The sequence below is a fragment of the Peromyscus californicus genome, unplaced genomic scaffold (assembly GCF_007827085.1).
Source record: "Peromyscus californicus insignis strain IS unplaced genomic scaffold, ASM782708v3 Scaffold_21__1_contigs__length_65335640, whole genome shotgun sequence".
Taxonomy (NCBI): domain Eukaryota; kingdom Metazoa; phylum Chordata; class Mammalia; order Rodentia; family Cricetidae; genus Peromyscus; species Peromyscus californicus.
In genome coordinates, this window is record NW_026294514.1 from 11,966,356 (window position 1) to 11,983,280 (window position 16,925).

General features: G+C 46.7%; 1 protein-coding gene across 2 annotated transcripts in view; it reads left to right on the forward strand.

Annotated features, from left to right (window-relative positions):
• LOC128117541 (aldehyde oxidase 3) overlaps nt 1-16,925 on the forward strand; it is a 91,821-nt gene that overhangs the window by 49,329 nt on the left and 25,567 nt on the right. For both annotated transcript variants that reach the window (XM_052749506.1, XM_052749507.1), the window contains exons 22-30: nt 2,547-2,680; nt 4,811-4,898; nt 7,413-7,499; nt 8,496-8,687; nt 8,884-9,111; nt 12,025-12,120; nt 12,916-13,044; nt 14,835-14,909; nt 16,867-16,919. In XM_052749506.1, the coding sequence (XP_052605466.1) occupies nt 2,547-2,680; nt 4,811-4,898; nt 7,413-7,499; nt 8,496-8,687; nt 8,884-9,111; nt 12,025-12,120; nt 12,916-13,044; nt 14,835-14,909; nt 16,867-16,919 (1,082 nt within the window). The remainder of the gene's footprint in view (nt 1-2,546; nt 2,681-4,810; nt 4,899-7,412; nt 7,500-8,495; nt 8,688-8,883; nt 9,112-12,024; nt 12,121-12,915; nt 13,045-14,834; nt 14,910-16,866; nt 16,920-16,925) is intronic.

The window sequence follows — 16,925 nt, forward strand, 5'->3', positions numbered from 1 at the left end:
ATGCCCTCAAGTCTTTCCTTCTGCTAAATGACTATGATTTTTCAAAATAAAAGTTTACACAGTAAAATATAAGAAGGGAAATGAAATGTGCTAAATATGTGTGTTTATGCAAATACACACATAGCCATGTGTTCCTACAATATTCGCTTTTATATTCACAACATAGTCATTCTTGGGAAGTTTAACTGCTACAGGCCACAGGAATATATCATAAGAACTCAGCTGGTTATGGCAAAGTCACTACCTGGAGGGATCAAGGAATTCCTTCAGAGGAAGCCAAATTCCAAGGAGCTTTTGGTGTTATTTGGCTTGTTATATATCAGCTGTCTTCTGTTGTGAAAATCATGTGTGCCTTCATAGTTTTCCCAATTAATTTTTTCCTAAGAAGGGCTAACAGTGTGGACTGATCACTCTTTGGACATATACGTTCAAGGTATTTGGAGAACAGCCTCAGGAAAGGCTTCCTTCCCCCCAGCCCACCCGTTTCTCCCCTTTCAGCACCGGAATCAGATCTCTTCCTTAGCCACTTTCAAGGACTAGCAGAAATAACAGTCCAGACCACCACATGCTAGTCACCCGATTTAAGGTAAATTCCACAAGGAGACACCGCCTAGGTCAGATGGACCTTAAGTAATAGCTTTGTACAATTCAGCTCGGACCCTCCTTTTCTTACAGCCTTACTAACTTTATAGACCCCTAACTCCTTACCTAACCACTTCTAGGAATATTTAGATAACCCTTCTGTGCTGACAGCTATGCACAGCCAGAACCCCAGTTCAAGCCTCCCTGTAATTATCGTCATTGGCAGCATCCGGCCAGGTCTATCCCCAGATGGAGGAAAGTACCTTATCAGAGATACCTCTGTATTCTCTAAGAACAGACTTAAGCATCCAGATTACCTGTTTGAGAAGGCCTGATGGATGTGCCAAATAAGCTTAACTTTCTCTCTTTGCAAATCTTACCTCTAGTTCCAGATCTCCCTTTAACTATCACCAGAGGCATCTAGCTGTACACAGGTTGCCGAGCACACTTTCCCCCACCCTGCAGAAAAATGGCAGATAGCTTGGACAGATAAGGGTCAAAGGGATTAAAAAGGCAGTTTTATTTTCAGAGAATTAAGATAGAACTTAGAGGTATGAGGAGATGGAGAGGAAGAGAGAAGTAAAGAACTTGAGGATGGAGAACTGAGAAGGATAGGAGGATTTTGACCAGAGAGAACGTGTGAACGAGATGGAAGATGAGGAAGAGCCAGATGGGGAAGTACTAGCTGGGTAAGAATGGGATGAGAAGGACCTAGATGAGGCAGAATTAAGATGAGAGAATTAAGATAGAAGTTAAGAGGAAACAGTAGATAAAGGTAGAGAGAAATCGGGCAAGAAAGGAGTTAGGCACGAGAACAGAACTGAAGCTGTGTAGATAGGATTTTATCCCAGAGAAATAAAAGCAAGTGGACTAAGAGCTTGGTGTGCTGAGATTCTATTCCCTGAAAATAGTCCTCGCCATTAGTAGTTTTCTCTCCTGAGCCCCTGGGAAGTCTAATATTAAGGCTGGTCCTTCTAATATTATACAAGATTCAGCGTTGATGAACACTGATGAGTCGCAGCCAAGTTTCCGCAAGTGACTCCTTCACAGCTCAAGGCTGCCCTTGTCTGCTCTCTCTGCCCCAGTTCTACTATCTTTCTGGGCCTCTAGCCTTTCTTACACCTGCACAGCTCCGTAGAATGATTCAGGCCTTCAGAAACAACATAGATTATCCTGAGTCCACAGACACTAGCTCTATTTATCATCAGGTTTGCCCACCCCATCACTCACTACCCAGGATGCATCCCTCCCTCTCCAGCTATGCTCCGACTTTCTTGTGTGAGCTCTTTGTAGCACGCTATGCTGGTGGTCATGCTTTTCTACCCACTGAGGCAGGAGCAATTATTCCCTGATGGATGGTCTGAGTTAAAGAGTAGGAGTCGCCATTCTTTAAAGTCCCCCCACCATGCTGTGGCATGGTCCCCCTGCAGCCACCTCTCACCCGGCTGCAGCCTGAGTTGTTACCCGCTTCCCTCTGGCCCATTTGCTTCCCCTTCAGACCCATCCCCTGGGTCATAGCAGGCTCAGATTTACCTTCGTGTCACATGGCCCGCTGATCAGCTCTGCAGACCTGACTTGGAACTGTGTGATATTTCCTTTTGCATAGTGCATGGCTATCTGTCTCTTCTGCCAGTTCGTTTGTAGAAGGTATTAGTGCTCGGCCCTAAGAGACCCTTGGTAGGATTATAGAGACCGCTGTACAGCGGGGAATGAGGAGTCCAGGGTGGCTATTTGTAATCCGATCTATCATTCGTTAATTTTGAAAAGCAACAGCAATGTATCCTTTCAGCAGGCATGTTGCAAGCATCCATAGCATTTTCTGCAGTTGGTACTCAAAACAGAAAATTATATTCTTACTGTAGGCAGTGAGAAAGTGCTAAGAAAGTTCTTGGGTAAATGAACGTCTTGCTAATCACGTGTGTTCTGTTTCACCTTCTTGGGGGCCTGTGGCCAAATACTCACAGGAAATGGTGGCTTGCACCTTGGGCATCCCGAAGAATAGAATCAACTGCCATGTGAAGAGGGTTGGTGGAGCCTTTGGAGGGAAAGCAAGCAAGCCTGGGCTCCTGGCGGCCGTGGCAGCTGTGGCCGCACATAAGTGAGTGGATCTGTGAGCCCCTGTGTCTCCTTGGTGTCCCAGTTCTTACCTCTCTGGTCCCAACAATTTCAAGAGCTTTCTTGGAGACACTCTCAATTCACGCCAAGGGATGGCAGGCCTATTCAGCCTCACTATGGGGTCACTGCACTGGGAGCAAGCTGACTCTCCTGTCTTCCGGCTTCCCAGCAGAGTCAGCAGCGTGGGGGTGGGTTCTGTCTCACACTCCTGCTGGGTTTTCAGCTCAACCACCAAGGAAATGAGAGTAAGTGAAATAGACATTTTGATTGGTCCAGTATTCACTGAGACATAGGCAGAAGCCCAGAGAGATGGAAGGTAGGATGGAGGGGATGTTATCCATGTGGGTGTCTCACTACTCCTTAAGGGAGAAGACACCTGGTAGCACAATAAAATTTTAGTGTGTTTAGAAGGACAAACAGCTGACATCTGTGCTTCTTGGAAGAGCTATGTGGCTGGGGACTGCGGCAGGAGACTTGCTTTTCACTGAACCGTCTCTTGAATTTTTTAAACTGTCATATGTGCGTGGATAACCTATTAAAAATAAATATTATAGTTACTACAGAGGCACATGGCTAACGAAGACTTCTGATATAGTGATGGAAGGGGCAGACCACAAATCCTGCATCTCTGAGGAAAACCTGATGCGCTCTCAGATAACTTAGAATCTAAGGAGAGTACCTAGAGTTCCCAAGCCAACACACACACACACACACACACACACACACACACACACACACACCATATGTACACTCACACATTCTCTCTCTCTCACCACTATGTCCTACAAAAGGACACAATCACGAAGATACGAACCATATGCTCAGTGTAGTAATCCTAACCATATTTAAGCAGACTGTGATGATGAGAGCTTCAGAACTGGGGTATTCTTAAGTGAACTGTTGAAGGAAGAAAAGTCTGGGTTGATCTGATGGAGGTATGCCACCAGAGGTCTATGCTATCTTACCATTGTCGCTATTTTATCGTTATGTGTGCATGAGGTAAATACGGGACAGGCACACTGCGTCACACATGTGGCACTCTGAGGACTACCTCACAGACTCTGTTCTTTCCTTCCATCTTCATGTGGATTCAGGGATCAAACCCAGGTTGCCAAACTTGTATGCAAGCCCCTTTTCTCACCGAGCCATCTTGCCAGCCCATCCATGATGTCTCCTTAGAAGGTGGCATCTGATGCTCACCTGGAGGACTCCTGGGGCATGGACTGAAGTTGGAAATGTCCAGAGAAGACTATGGAATTCCAACTGCAATCATCTGGATATAACAAACTTAAGGCTTAGCCAAAGGAACACTCACAAAAAGAGGAGAATTAGAACCTAGAAACTTTGTAGGAGAAGAAATAAATGAACAGGAATTGGTATTTGAATAAAGAATACAAGGAATTAAAATATATAATTAGACTTGCATAGTAACTAGACCAGAGGTTCTCAACCTGTGGGTCACAACCTATTTGGGGGTCAAATGACTCTTTCTTAGGGGTCACATATCAGATATCCTGCATATTAGATATTTACATGACGATTCATAACAGTACAAAATTACAGTTATGAAGTAGCAACAAAAATAATTTTATGGTATGGAAAGTAATTGTATACAGCATGAGGAACTGTTAAAGGGTCTCCTCTAGGAAGTTTGAGAGCCACTAAACTGGACAGTGACATCATATAAGTGGAGTGTGGCTACAACAGGAAATAATAAAATAATAATAATAATAATAATAATAATAAAAGATTCACCAAAGTCTCCATCTTCAGAGGGTTTTAAGATTCCCAAATTACTCTGAGGGGAGAATCTAATTCACGGCTGTTGACCTTTTCTAAAAATTTAGAGTCAGGTCCGCAGCAGCCACAGGCAGGCTCGACGGTGAATAGAGGTCCTGCAAAGGAACTTCTGTAGCCCACAGGCGCCTTCCCAGCATCCCCATCCATCAGGAAGCAGCAGGAAACTCATAGTGTCCTCTCTCCTGGGTGTGGCGGCATCCTGGCTCTGTCCTTTCACAGACAGAATAACAGCTGCTGCTGCTGGCATTCTGCAGACCTGAACTCAAGTCTCCAATCTGTTAGAACTGTTTCTCCCAAATCTGTTTCTCTCTAGGACTGGCTGCCCAATCCGTTTTATTCTAGAGCGTGGGGATGACATGTTGATAACCGGGGGACGTCACCCACTGCTAGGGAAGTACAAGGTGAGTGGGTAGCCCAGTCTCTGTACACATGCTGCAGCTCCAGATCTTCAGTGTGAGCGCTCTGTGAAGTGAGAGATCCCACAGAACCATCGCACCGAGGCTTTGAAAGACCTTTTGTTTAAAGTCGGGGATTCTTTTTTTTTTTTTTTTGGTTTTTCAAGACACGGTTTCTCTGTGTAGCTTTGGAGCCTGTCCTGGATCTCACTCTGTAGCCCAGGCTGTTCTTGAACTCACAGAGATCCGCCTGGCTCTGCCTCCCGAGTGCTGGGATTAAAGGCGTGCGCCACCACCACCCGGCTGAAGTCGGGGATTCTTACCTGAGTGCTTCCTGAAGGATTCCAGAGCCTCTTACTAACAGAGCACCGGGCAAAGCAGGATGTCTCAGGGCTGCTAACCGCTTAGGCAAACAGCTCTAGAGAAGAGGTTTTGATAGGCACGAGGCACGAATCGCTTGCCCACGGTGAAAGTTGTGTAACTGTGAAGAGGCTTTGCGAAGCATCGGGCAATCAGTTCGCCAGAAGCTGGCTCACCCTGCCGCTTTTGCTACGCCCCAAATTCATCTTGGAATGACCCTTTTGCTTCGACAGACCCTAGCAAAACAGAACACCAACAGCCCTGGCCTTCTCACCACAGCCTGGGCATTACCGGTGTGACCCTGGAGTGACTCTACATAAAAGGAGAGGAGATGCTAAGACAGAGGCTGGGGCAAGGACCCAAGTGAGCGGAAATCGACATTTGCGGCTCTCGCCGTGCCTGGGACCTCTGGAATACAGACGTTTCAGGATCTGACACTTCTCTCAATTGGACTCATCCTGTACATTCATGAGTCTAGTTCAAAATACTTCCTCCTTGCTGGAAGAGAGTTTTCTAACAACCTCAACCTGGTCAGAAAATACCGCTAAGAAACAACAAAGCTGGCCTCCCCTGGCTCCCACTGTAGACCCCGGAGACTTCAACCCATGGGAGACTTGTGAACTCGAGCAGAAAGCGTGAGTGGGCGCTCACACCACCGTGGATCAGAAACAGAACCTTGCTCAGGAGAACGAACCTTCCCTAGGAGACTTCAGCAGCCGAACCCCCAAACCCCATAGTTCATTCTCCCCAACTGTTTCTATGGAGTGCTTCCTGTGTGCCAGGTGCCACCCTGTTCATCCCTCCTGAGTACCTGGCGCATACGTCTAACCTTGGACATCTCCTTCTGAATCACATGGCTAGTGATGGGCCTGTCTCTGTACCAGACCACTGGCTTGTGCAGGAGGCCGGTCCTATCTTTACATGTCTGTTTTCTTAGTATCGACCACATAAACAAAATATGAAGTGTGTAATAGCCAACACTCTGTAAAGGAATTGGAGGTCAGTCAGACAAGTAAGCCTGCTTTCCTTGGAACAACCATCCATTCAACAGATAAATACCCCATTTCATAGGACCTACAGAGGAATCAGTTGATCCAGCCAAAATGGAGTGGGAGAGGACACTGATAACTCAGTCCACTGAGTTCCTTTTTAGTTTCCAGTCTTCTCCTTCCAGCCAAGTACATTGTAAACTATTGCCAAAATAGACAGAATTCTTATAATACGGCAATAAAAGCTACTTGCTTTGTGGAAAAAAAATTAATGGCAGAAACTCGGTATGTGTGGACTAGAGAAAAGAGCTAAGATGTAAGGAGGACTGTTGTGAGGGGACAGGGAGCACTCCAAGGAGAGAGGGCTGTATGCATAGGGTGGGTACCTAAGGCAAATCAAAATGTGTCCGTTCAGTCAGAATCCCTGCCCCTTCCAGCCTCTTGCAGCCTCCATGGACATTGACTTCCCCTCTCCCTCAGCTGCTGTGACCACCTCAGGCCCAGCAGGAACCCTGACTGCCTCCCATCTTCAGCCTCACAAATGCCTGATTAGGTAACCCAGATCCAGCCTAGCTGGGATGCTGTCACTACTCGGATTGCTGAAAAAAACTATGCAAGAAGCGAGAAGAGCCATTCAATGTTCTAGTGGAAGACGCCGGCGGAAAGTGATGGGGACCGAGCAGAGTCCCCCCCACCCCCCTCCCTCTTGGGTTTCTGAGACAGTCTTACTCTGTGCTTCTGGACAGCTTGAACGCTGGGGCTGCAAGTGTGAACCCCCTGTGGGTCAGGTCAGCTAGGATCAGAATATGGCTACAAGACCAGCCCCAGGAATGTCACCTGGGAATTAGCTAGAAACAGATTCTCAGGCCCAAGTCTACTCAGTCAAACACTCTGAGGTGGGACTCAAGCCTTCCAGATGGTGGTGACAGACTTGAAGTCTTGAAGTGGAAGATGGCTTCTTTCCTGTTACCATGCCTTAGGGTACTGTGGTACCCCAAAGCAAATGGGTATCCCAAAGCAAAGGGCAGACGCTTGAGTTTGAACCTAGACCGGTCCACTCCCCAGCCCACACTCTTAGCAGTCACAGAACTTCCACTTGCTCTGTTCAAGTGCTCAGGAAATAGTATTTATACCACAAAACTCACAGGGGCAAATGTTTAACTCTTCACAGATTGGCTTCATGAATGATGGGAAAATCAAGGCAGCAGATGTCCAATTTTACATCAACGGCGGCTGCACACCAGATGATTCTGAGCTGGTAGGTAACTTGAAGAACACGCTGGGTTCCAGTTCTTGGTGACGAGAGATTCAGTGTAAGCCTGGTGTCTTCGAAGGTTAGTGTAGATGGTCTGTTGTGCCCACTGACCTGCACCTCGTTGGCCCTTACTGTAAATTGTAAGGGTGACTCAGGATTGCGTCCAGATCCCCACCACTGATGAGTCAGGGAATGGTAAGATGCTCTGACTCGGAAGTACCCTGTCCAGGAGAGTGCCCAAGCTTTCTTTCCACTCACTGTGCTCGAGGGCCTGGGTGTGACCCTTTAACGAATATCTTAAATTGATCTTCAGAACTTCCCCAGAGGAGAACTGAGTCTTCCAGTCCTCTCCTCCTTCCAGTACCCTCCTCTGGGCAGGGCTGAGGGGCTGTTAGGGGAGACCGTGCTAACACATGGAGAACAGGGCTGTGGGTTTGTCTCAGGCAAATCTCCTCTTTATGCCAAGGAAAACTTCCCTACACAATCCCGCCTCTTCCCTCCTGCTTAGAACTGAGGCCCTACCTAGGCTCCCGTCCAAACCCAGCAGCTTCTGCAGTGTCTCATGATCCAAAACTCACATGACATGTCTTCCCAGGCCTGTCACAATCTGATCCCTTAACGATAGATATGAGGATACCGCTGGCCTAATTGGCCTTTTCCCCCTTTCTAGATCTTTCCATCAATTCTGAAGGCACGTCCAGCTCTTTTGTAGGACCCCCAGAAGTGTGTTGAAACTGGGGAGAGCATCTCTTCCTCCTCCTTTGGAGAGGAAAAATAATAAGTAAATAAAACCTCTTACTACTTAAGAATTAAAAACAAACAGTGAAACCGTAAAATGAAGTGCACGGCCATAGGTGTTGATGGCCAGGGAATGAGGGTAAAATTCCTTTCTGGCTATACCAAGAACGGAGTCAAGAAATAGACCTCAGAAAGGCTTGTCTTCGTCCTCCGGACAGGGAGTCTAACGTGCTTAGACTTTTACCTTGGGACTCTTTTCAGGTGATAGAATACTCTTTGCTCAAACTGGAAAATGCTTATAAGATCCCCAACCTCCGGGTCCGAGGCCAAGTCTGCAAGACCAACTTGCCATCCAATACAGCCTTCCGGGGATTCGGCTTTCCCCAGGGGGCGTTTGTAACAGAAACCTGGGTGTCAGCAGTGGCAGCCAAATGCCACTTGCCACCAGAGAAGGTAAGAGGAACTGACAGTTGTTTCAAAGTCTTTAAATAGTTAAACATTTTTCATTTTCAATCCTTGGCATCACAATGTTTCTTAATCGCTTCATTTGATGCTCTGCCAGCTCTGGAATATTCTGTGGCTCATCTCTGTTAGGGCTCACTTTCTGGAGATGATCCTTTTTGTGAAATTTGGCATTTCCATCCACCAGGTTCGTGAGTTAAACATGTACAAAACGATTGATAGGACAATTCACAAGCAAGAATTTGACCCAGAGAATCTGATAAAGTGCTGGGAGACTTGTATGGAAAATTCTTCCTACTACAGCAGGAAAAGGGCTGTGGAGGAATTTAACCAGCAGAGCTTTTGGAAGAAGAGAGGAATCGCCATCATCCCCATGAAGTTCTCAGTTGGATTTCCAAGGACATTTTATAATCAGGTGACTTTCAGAAATGCTAAAAACTAAAAAAGTATTTTCCAAGTGCATGTAACAAAAGCTCTCTTGATACTAATTCTTAGAACAGTGGCTCTCAACCTTCCTAATGCTGAGGCCCTTTAATACAGCTCTTCGTGTTGTGGTGACCCCCCAACCATAAAACTATTTTCATTGCTACTTCATAACCGTAATTTTGCTACTGTTATGAATTGTAATGTAAATAGATGATATGCAGAATATCTGATATGCGACCACTCCACAGGGGTTGAGACCCACAGGTTGCCAAGCATTGTCTTAGAAGCTAACTCCAGAGGCCACGGCACCTGTTTGGCAGGTTGTTTCTTTGGCTCTCATGGCTACAGTATTGATGGTTGAGCAACTGCTGATAAGAAATCTGCAGTTCTGAGTACTTCCTTAAACCCAATCTGTGACACACCTGTGATGCTCTTGGGTAACCTCGAAGCACTGGGGCGGGAAGCCATCTGGAGCCTCAGTGCCTGCCCTGCTCTACCTCAGTGATGCTTAACTCTTGCTAAACTCAACTGTCAACAATGCAGGAGTCTGACTCCCCTGGAGGGTTCCTCATTCCAGGCTAGACCTAAGCCCTTCTCTGTCCCACCTGTCTCTTCTCTAGCCTAGCGCCAGGTGTCCATGACTAGATGGATGGATGCATAGTTCCATGGGTAGATGAACAGTATACGGGTGGATACATTGTTACACCAATAAGAAAGTGAAAGGATGTTCTTGAGTATTCCACCATTCTTTATAATCTTCTTGAAACTGAAGTTGCCTGAGGTTTAGAAAAGCGAGCTGGGGGTTTTGTGGTCACCCCTACCTAGGCAAAGAGGACTCACTGGATCATATACAGAAAACCCAAGACTCCTATCAGTAACCTGGATATGCTAAATGGGAGCTGGAGAGATGGCTCAGTGGACCTGGGTTTGGTTCTCATACTGTCTATAAGTCAAAGGAGTTACAGAGGATCCAATGCCCTTTTCTGACTTCCTTGGACACCAGGCATGTACATGGGACATGTGCATACAGGCAAGACTCACATGCACATAAAATAAAGACAAATAATATTTTTAAAGACTATGCTAAATGTGCTAGTAAAAATAACTATATGCTGTGATGCATTTGCACTAAGGCAAACCACATTCACTGCTAGAAACTTTTTAAAACAACCTCATTGAGAGATAATTTATATGCCATAAAATTCAACCCTTTACTGTGTACAATTCAGCCAGGCACACCTAGGTTTCTGAAGCAGGAGGACTGTAAAATCAAAGCCAGCATAGGCTGTATAGCAAAATTCTGTCTCAACAACAACAAAGAGAAAGAAAGGAAAGTGTATAACCCAGTTGTTCGTAGTCTTGTCACAGAATAAAGCAGTCGTTACCACAGCCTAAATTTCAAACATTTCATAGTCTCTCCCCTCACGCATCATCCTCATTACAGCTGCTGGAAATTTACCTGATGAGTCTTTTCAAAATAGTGTTTGTGGGGGCTGGGAGATTGCTCAGCAGTTAAGAGCACTGACTGCCTTTCCAGAGGACTCAGGTTCAAGACCCAGCACCCACATGGAGGCTCATAACCATCTGTAACTATTTCCAGGGGATCCAACACCCTCTTCTGGTCTCCACACACACACAGACATATATGCAAGCCAAACATCCATTCATATAAAATAATAATAATACATTTATAAACTGTGTTTGTTGAGATATATATGCTAGGATGTTCACAATCTGAAGATATGTACCAAAAAAAAGTGTGAACAACAAAAAATCTGTGCAAAATAGTCCTCATTTGGAAACTTTTAAAATAAAAAGGTGTAGTCCATATAATTAATGGAATATTCTACAGATATTGAAATAAGTGAAGTGAATCTAAATATGCAACATAGAACAAAAATCCAAGATGAAAGGAAGAGTATCAGCTCAGGACCCCAAGACCACATTCTCAGCACAAAGGGGATTTATTTGTCCCAGAGGGAAAGAGGACAGGAGACAGAGGATGAGGGAGGAGGAGACCAGAACAAGGGACAGGGGGCAGGGGTATTTGTCCCAGAGGACAAAGGTGTGTCTCTGGATAGAGAGGAGACAGATGTGGCACTTAGGAAAATGGTAGTTTATAAAGGTACAAGCAGAAACCCCATGTTAGAATGAGTTCTATTTTAATTGAGCATGTTAATTAGGGCAGCCAAAGGGGCACTTTTGATTGCTGGACTTCAATACTTTGACAACCGGACCTTGGTAGTCAGCCTCAGGAGGAAGAAGTGAGCATAAGGGAATAGACCTTGAAGGCTAGCTTTAGGGATGTAATCTAACAGTTTTTAGCAAGGCAGAGGGAATGAGGAAGGGCAAGGCCTGCCAGAGCCATGCTCGCTATGCTCGCGAGTTGGCCAGAGTCCTTTCAAAGATAGATTATAAATAATCAAAATAATTATAAATAATCAAAAGCAGAGCAGCTTATACTATTATGCCATTTGTAAAAGTCACAAAATGAGGACACATTCCTAAACCCTCTGAAAGCTGTGACTGGGACCTGATGATTGGCCCCCTGGAACAAGAGGAAAGAGGGTATTTCTCTCCATCTTGTACCTTTTGAAAATGTTTGCTTTTAAACATGGGCATGCTTTTGTGATCCGCTCCTGTCAAACCATTAAAGCCAGGTGTGAAAGATCATCGCAATCCCCATACCAATTATTACATAAAGTCCTCATTGGCTTCTGGGACCACACGCTCTGCTCAAGCATGAGCGTGTCTGCAGTAACGTGTGCAGTAATTCACACTAAGTGACATTTCAAAAGACACCACTAACCTCACCTCCTTGGGTGAGAGCGAGCTGAGTCTCCACCAGCCACATTGGAATTCAACACAGACGATGAGAACAGACTTCCAATTTCATTTTCAGGCTGCCGCTTTGGTCCAAATCTACACGGATGGGTCTGTATTGGTTGCTCATGGTGGTGCTGAACTGGGACAAGGCGTTAACACCAAAATGATACAGGTGAGAGAGATTGTTTCAGTATTGCCTTAGAGAGAGCTTATAAAACATCCCTGGACGCTACACTGGACCACATTTGGGCTTTGTGATACAATGGCCAAGATATCCATAGTGTCCTAGTTGTTCTTTGTGGACCAGCTGGAAATAAGCCAGCTGGGATGCGGAAAGAGTCTTCGCCTCCCTCCTGGAGTGACAGGGACATCACTAAACCCAGCTTCCAAAGGGGTCAGTGGCTCCAGACCCCTAACTGCAGCAGCTTACATTCCCATGGCTTCTAAGCTTGGGCTCTGGGCAGCTGGCTTTCCCAGGCAACTCCTGTGCATACTTAACACACCAAGTTCAGGCTCCCTGATCCCAGAAAACCTGCTCCTTCCTCAGACACAAGTCCATTTGCTTGTGGTCATTTTGTAAAAGGGAAGCCCATGGTTGGGGTGGGGGGCCCCCCTCTAGCCCATGGACTCCTGCTACGAGTAGCCGACCTGGCCTCTCGGAGGCAGTGAAAGGATGGAGGACCTGGGTTTTGACTTTGCAGGAGCCTGTCTCCCCAGCAAAGTCTGCCACCTGGCACTGGGGAGATTAGCCCAGCTCCTGGCGTTGGACAGGTTTAGAGCAGAGAGAGGCCCTTGCTGATTTAAAGACCTTTGAGGTCTTTACAAGTTTTAATTTGTGCATACTGTTCAAAACATCTTTCTCACTTTTCCGAACAGAATTAAGAAAATCACAAAACTTTCTGAAAGGGTCAAGTCATTGTCCCAGTTACAGTTTGGACTGGTACATTCTGTCTCTCCCTCTGGACAGGTGGCCAGCCGTGAATTAAAGATACCGATGTCTTACATACACCTGGACGAAATGAACACTGTGACCGTCCCCAACACAATTGCCACCGGAGGCTCCACTGGAGCCGATGTCAACGGCAGAGCTGTTCAGGTGAGGAGCTCCCTGATGCCCAGCCTCCTGCGGCTCTCCAAGCCCTTTCCCCGAGGACCCAGTTTTTCAGGACTCTCTTAAGAACATTCCCATCCCACCCAACATAAACACGGAGTTGTGGTACAGTTTCAGGAGACTCGGACCGCAAGGACTTAGCCTCACGGGTGGGCAGAACATCACGGTAGTGAGAATTCATGATAGGGGAGGTGCTTCACCTCACAGGAGTGAGCAAGACCAGGGGCCATGTATAACTTTCAAAATCACATGTCTTGGGGGGGGCACCTCTGGAAGCTTTCCACACCCCCCAATAATAACACCACCAACTGGGGCCTGAACATGAACCACTAGGGGTTATTTCGTATTCAAACTATAACATTTGCAAAATGTCTCCTGATGCTTTTTCCCAGAAGTTTCTAGAAGGAAGGAGGCAGAGCCCCAACTCTTGGTGTCCCTCCGCACCACCCGAAACTGGGGCACCAGAGCGTTGCCTAGCGCTACGAATTCTATATTTGCTTGATGTATTTCAAGAACACCCTAAGACGTGAGTGTCACAGAGGCAAGTGACAAAGGCCTCTTTGGCTGACACGTCGTTTGGCGTACATGACAGAACATGGCCCAGTGTTCCCAGGCTGCTGTGGGAGGGCATCCCTGGAGGGCACAGGGGCTCAGGGAGAAACCTCAAATGAGATTGCAGTGTCTTGTGTCAGAGCAAGTGGGTCGACTCCTCCAACACTTCAAATGTAAATCAACTCCATTCCTCCACCCTCATTTCACCTTCCACACAGAGGAAAACCAAGTTCCAACGTGCTAGTGAACCCCCCCCACACACACACACATACACATGCGCACACACACACACACACACACACACACACACACACACACACACACACACACACGAGAACAAAGACCACCACAGACTTCCCTCTAGGTAGGACAGAGCAGCCTGTTGAGACAACGGCCCTGGTGTCTGAAAGAGGACAAGTGTGACGACCCCTGAAAGGAGACAGACTTTCTGGGTTTGGTCCTTAGAATTTGATACCCATGACTCTGTAGCCGCTTGACTCCAAGTTCCAGTCCTTCTGGACTAAAACAACTGAGAAAACAGCTAGTATTATGGCAACCGAATATGAAGCAACCCTGGTGGCTATCGGTTAGAATATCGGCGTTATCCAAGCCAAGGCACTTTGGAGGTCAAAGGGAGTCCATGATAGCAATACAAATTGGCAAGCTCACGTGGGACACGTGGGACTTGGCCTGAGAAAAGGGAAGGATATGGTCACCCATTACTAATATCTTCAGGTCATAGATGAGGTCCCTAAGGCATGGAAAGTAAAAGGCACTCAAACTCTGGACACATTTTACTGCACACATGAGGCCTTTCTGTGTGACCTCGTGAAGTACTGGATCTGGGAAGCGCATTCGTGTTCATTTTCCTGGGTAGTGGTTGTCGTAGCTTTGCTGGATATTTGGCAAATCCCAAATGAAACGTTGACACATAAACAAACTAAAACCTAGTTGGTGTGGCTAAACTGAGAAGAAGGGGTTTGCATTTTGCCTGGTATCCCTCTGAGCCCTCACATCTTCTGTAGTGGCTCCCAAAACTCCACATCAGCATCAGTACCACAGGGAATGGCCAGGGCCTGACTCTGGCCCAGATGTGGGGACAAACCCCACGAAACGTCTGAGGGAGGAGAGGAGCCATGGCAGGTGCTGGGTGAGAGGGAGCTTGTGCTTGGAAGGCATTGCCTTTAGTTCTCAGTTGCTCAGGTGTCCTCTCCAACCTGCAGAATGCCTGCCAGATCCTCAGGAAGCGCCTGGAACCCATCATCAGCCAGAACCCTAATGGTACCTGGGAAGAGTGGGTGAGTTCCCGGGGTGACTGCATCCTGCAGGGCCTCTCGAGGCCATTGGGTAGAAACATCTGTCCCGTGTTACACTGGGTCCTGCAGGGTCCCTTCTCCCCTGGGCAGCATAGCAGGGAATAAGTAGCCCCAGTTGTCTAGGAACACACACCACCTGGCCTGCTTGTTAAAGTGCAGCTTCTTATTCAGTGAGCTCGGATGGAACTCAGGGTCTGCACTTCTGCCGACTCCGTAGCAGCCCCCACACTGCTGGGCCATGCTTTAAGCAAAAGAGTAAAGGATAGATATAGATCTGAATCACACCTTGGGACATCTTACTGGATGGACACCTTGGTTCACTTGCAGAAGTAGCTCAGAGGTGTCAGATGCTATTCTTTTTTTTATGTTAAATGACTTTATTTAGGGGCTGGGGATTTAGATCAGTAGTAGAGCGCTTGCCTAGCAAATGCAAGGCCCTGGGTTCGGTCCTCAGCTCCGGGGAAAAAAAAGAAAGAAAGAAAAATGACTTTATTTAAGCAGTACAGCCTCACACTAAGCATGTATTTTAATTTTTTTGATTTATTATTAATTTTTTAAAACGTATTTTACATACCAACCACAGTTTCCCTTTCCTCCTCCTGTTCTCTCCCCTGCCACCTCCTTTCTACCCCACCCCCATCCACTCCTCAGAAAGGGACAGGCCTCCCATGGGAGTCAACAAAGCATAGCATATCAAGTTGAGGCAGGACCAAGCTCCTCCCCTCTGTAGGTAGATGCTGTTCTTTTTTTTTTTTTTTTTTTAATTTATTTTAATTTATTTTGCAATACAATTCAGTTCTACATATCAGCCACGGATTCCCTTGTTCTCCCCCCTCCCGTCCCCCTCACCTTCCCCCCAACGCCCCCCCCCCCATTCCCATCTCCTCCAGGGCAAAGCCTTCCCCACAGACTGAGGTCAACCTGGTAGACTCAGTTCAGGTAGGTCTAGTCCCCTCCTCCCAGGCCGAGCCAAACAATCCTGCATAGGCCCCAGGTTTCAAACAGCCAACTCATGCAATGAGCACAAGATCTGGTCCCACTGCCTGGATGCCTCCCAAACAGATCAAGCCAATAGATGCTGTTCTTAAGGGCAGTTTCCTAGATAGATGATTATTCTCCAAGGAAGGGAGAGCCTACCCCACTAGTCCACTTCCAAACTTTGCGTGTAATGGGAGTCCTTACAGGAGAAGCTGCTGTATGGGATCCAGTACATTGAAAAGTCCCTTCAGTGCCGATGACAACGGCAGCTGCTTTGCACATACACCTTTCAAATATGCCTGAAGAACCCAGGGTGGGCGTTCTCTGAGTGCTAAGTCTGGCTCTCCTTTCAGTATAAACATTGCATGTGAGAACATGGCCCCACTAAAAAAGCTACCAAACCCATAGCGTTCCATCAGGGTCCTTGACAATATTGACAAAGGGACACCCTGAGGGAGTTGATGACAGATGGAACACGTTGAGTGACAAGATCATGTAACCTGTAATTTATCAACATTACCTCATTTTTCACTGTGTTCCTTTGAAACTTGAGTGTGTGTGTGTGTGTGTGTGTGCGCGCGCTATGTTTCTGACCATAGTTGTTGCTCTGTTCTCAGGACAATTCCAGTTCTCCTGGGGTGGGACCGGAAGGTGGAAAACCCTCATCAGATTTTGCTTGGGGACCCTACCTTTAAACTCCCACCAAAATTTACCTTTCATCCCTTTTCCATTGCTCTATAAGTGGAGCCACAAAACCAGCAACTTAGTCTCTTCAGAGGAAGTCAGACAAGCCAGTCAGACTTCCCGAGCAAGCAGTGAGCACTCACCCGGCAGTATGCTCCATGTTCATTCTGCAGAGGCATATTCCCAAGAGTAAGGGAAAGCACAGTGGCCTGTGGGTATTTGCTTTCCTCCTTTGCCCAACTGTGTGTCCCTTGAAAACAGTATTCCTCTTTTGCAGGTTAATGAAGCTTTTACTCAAAGCATTAGCCTCTCTGCCACGGGATACTTTAGGTAAGA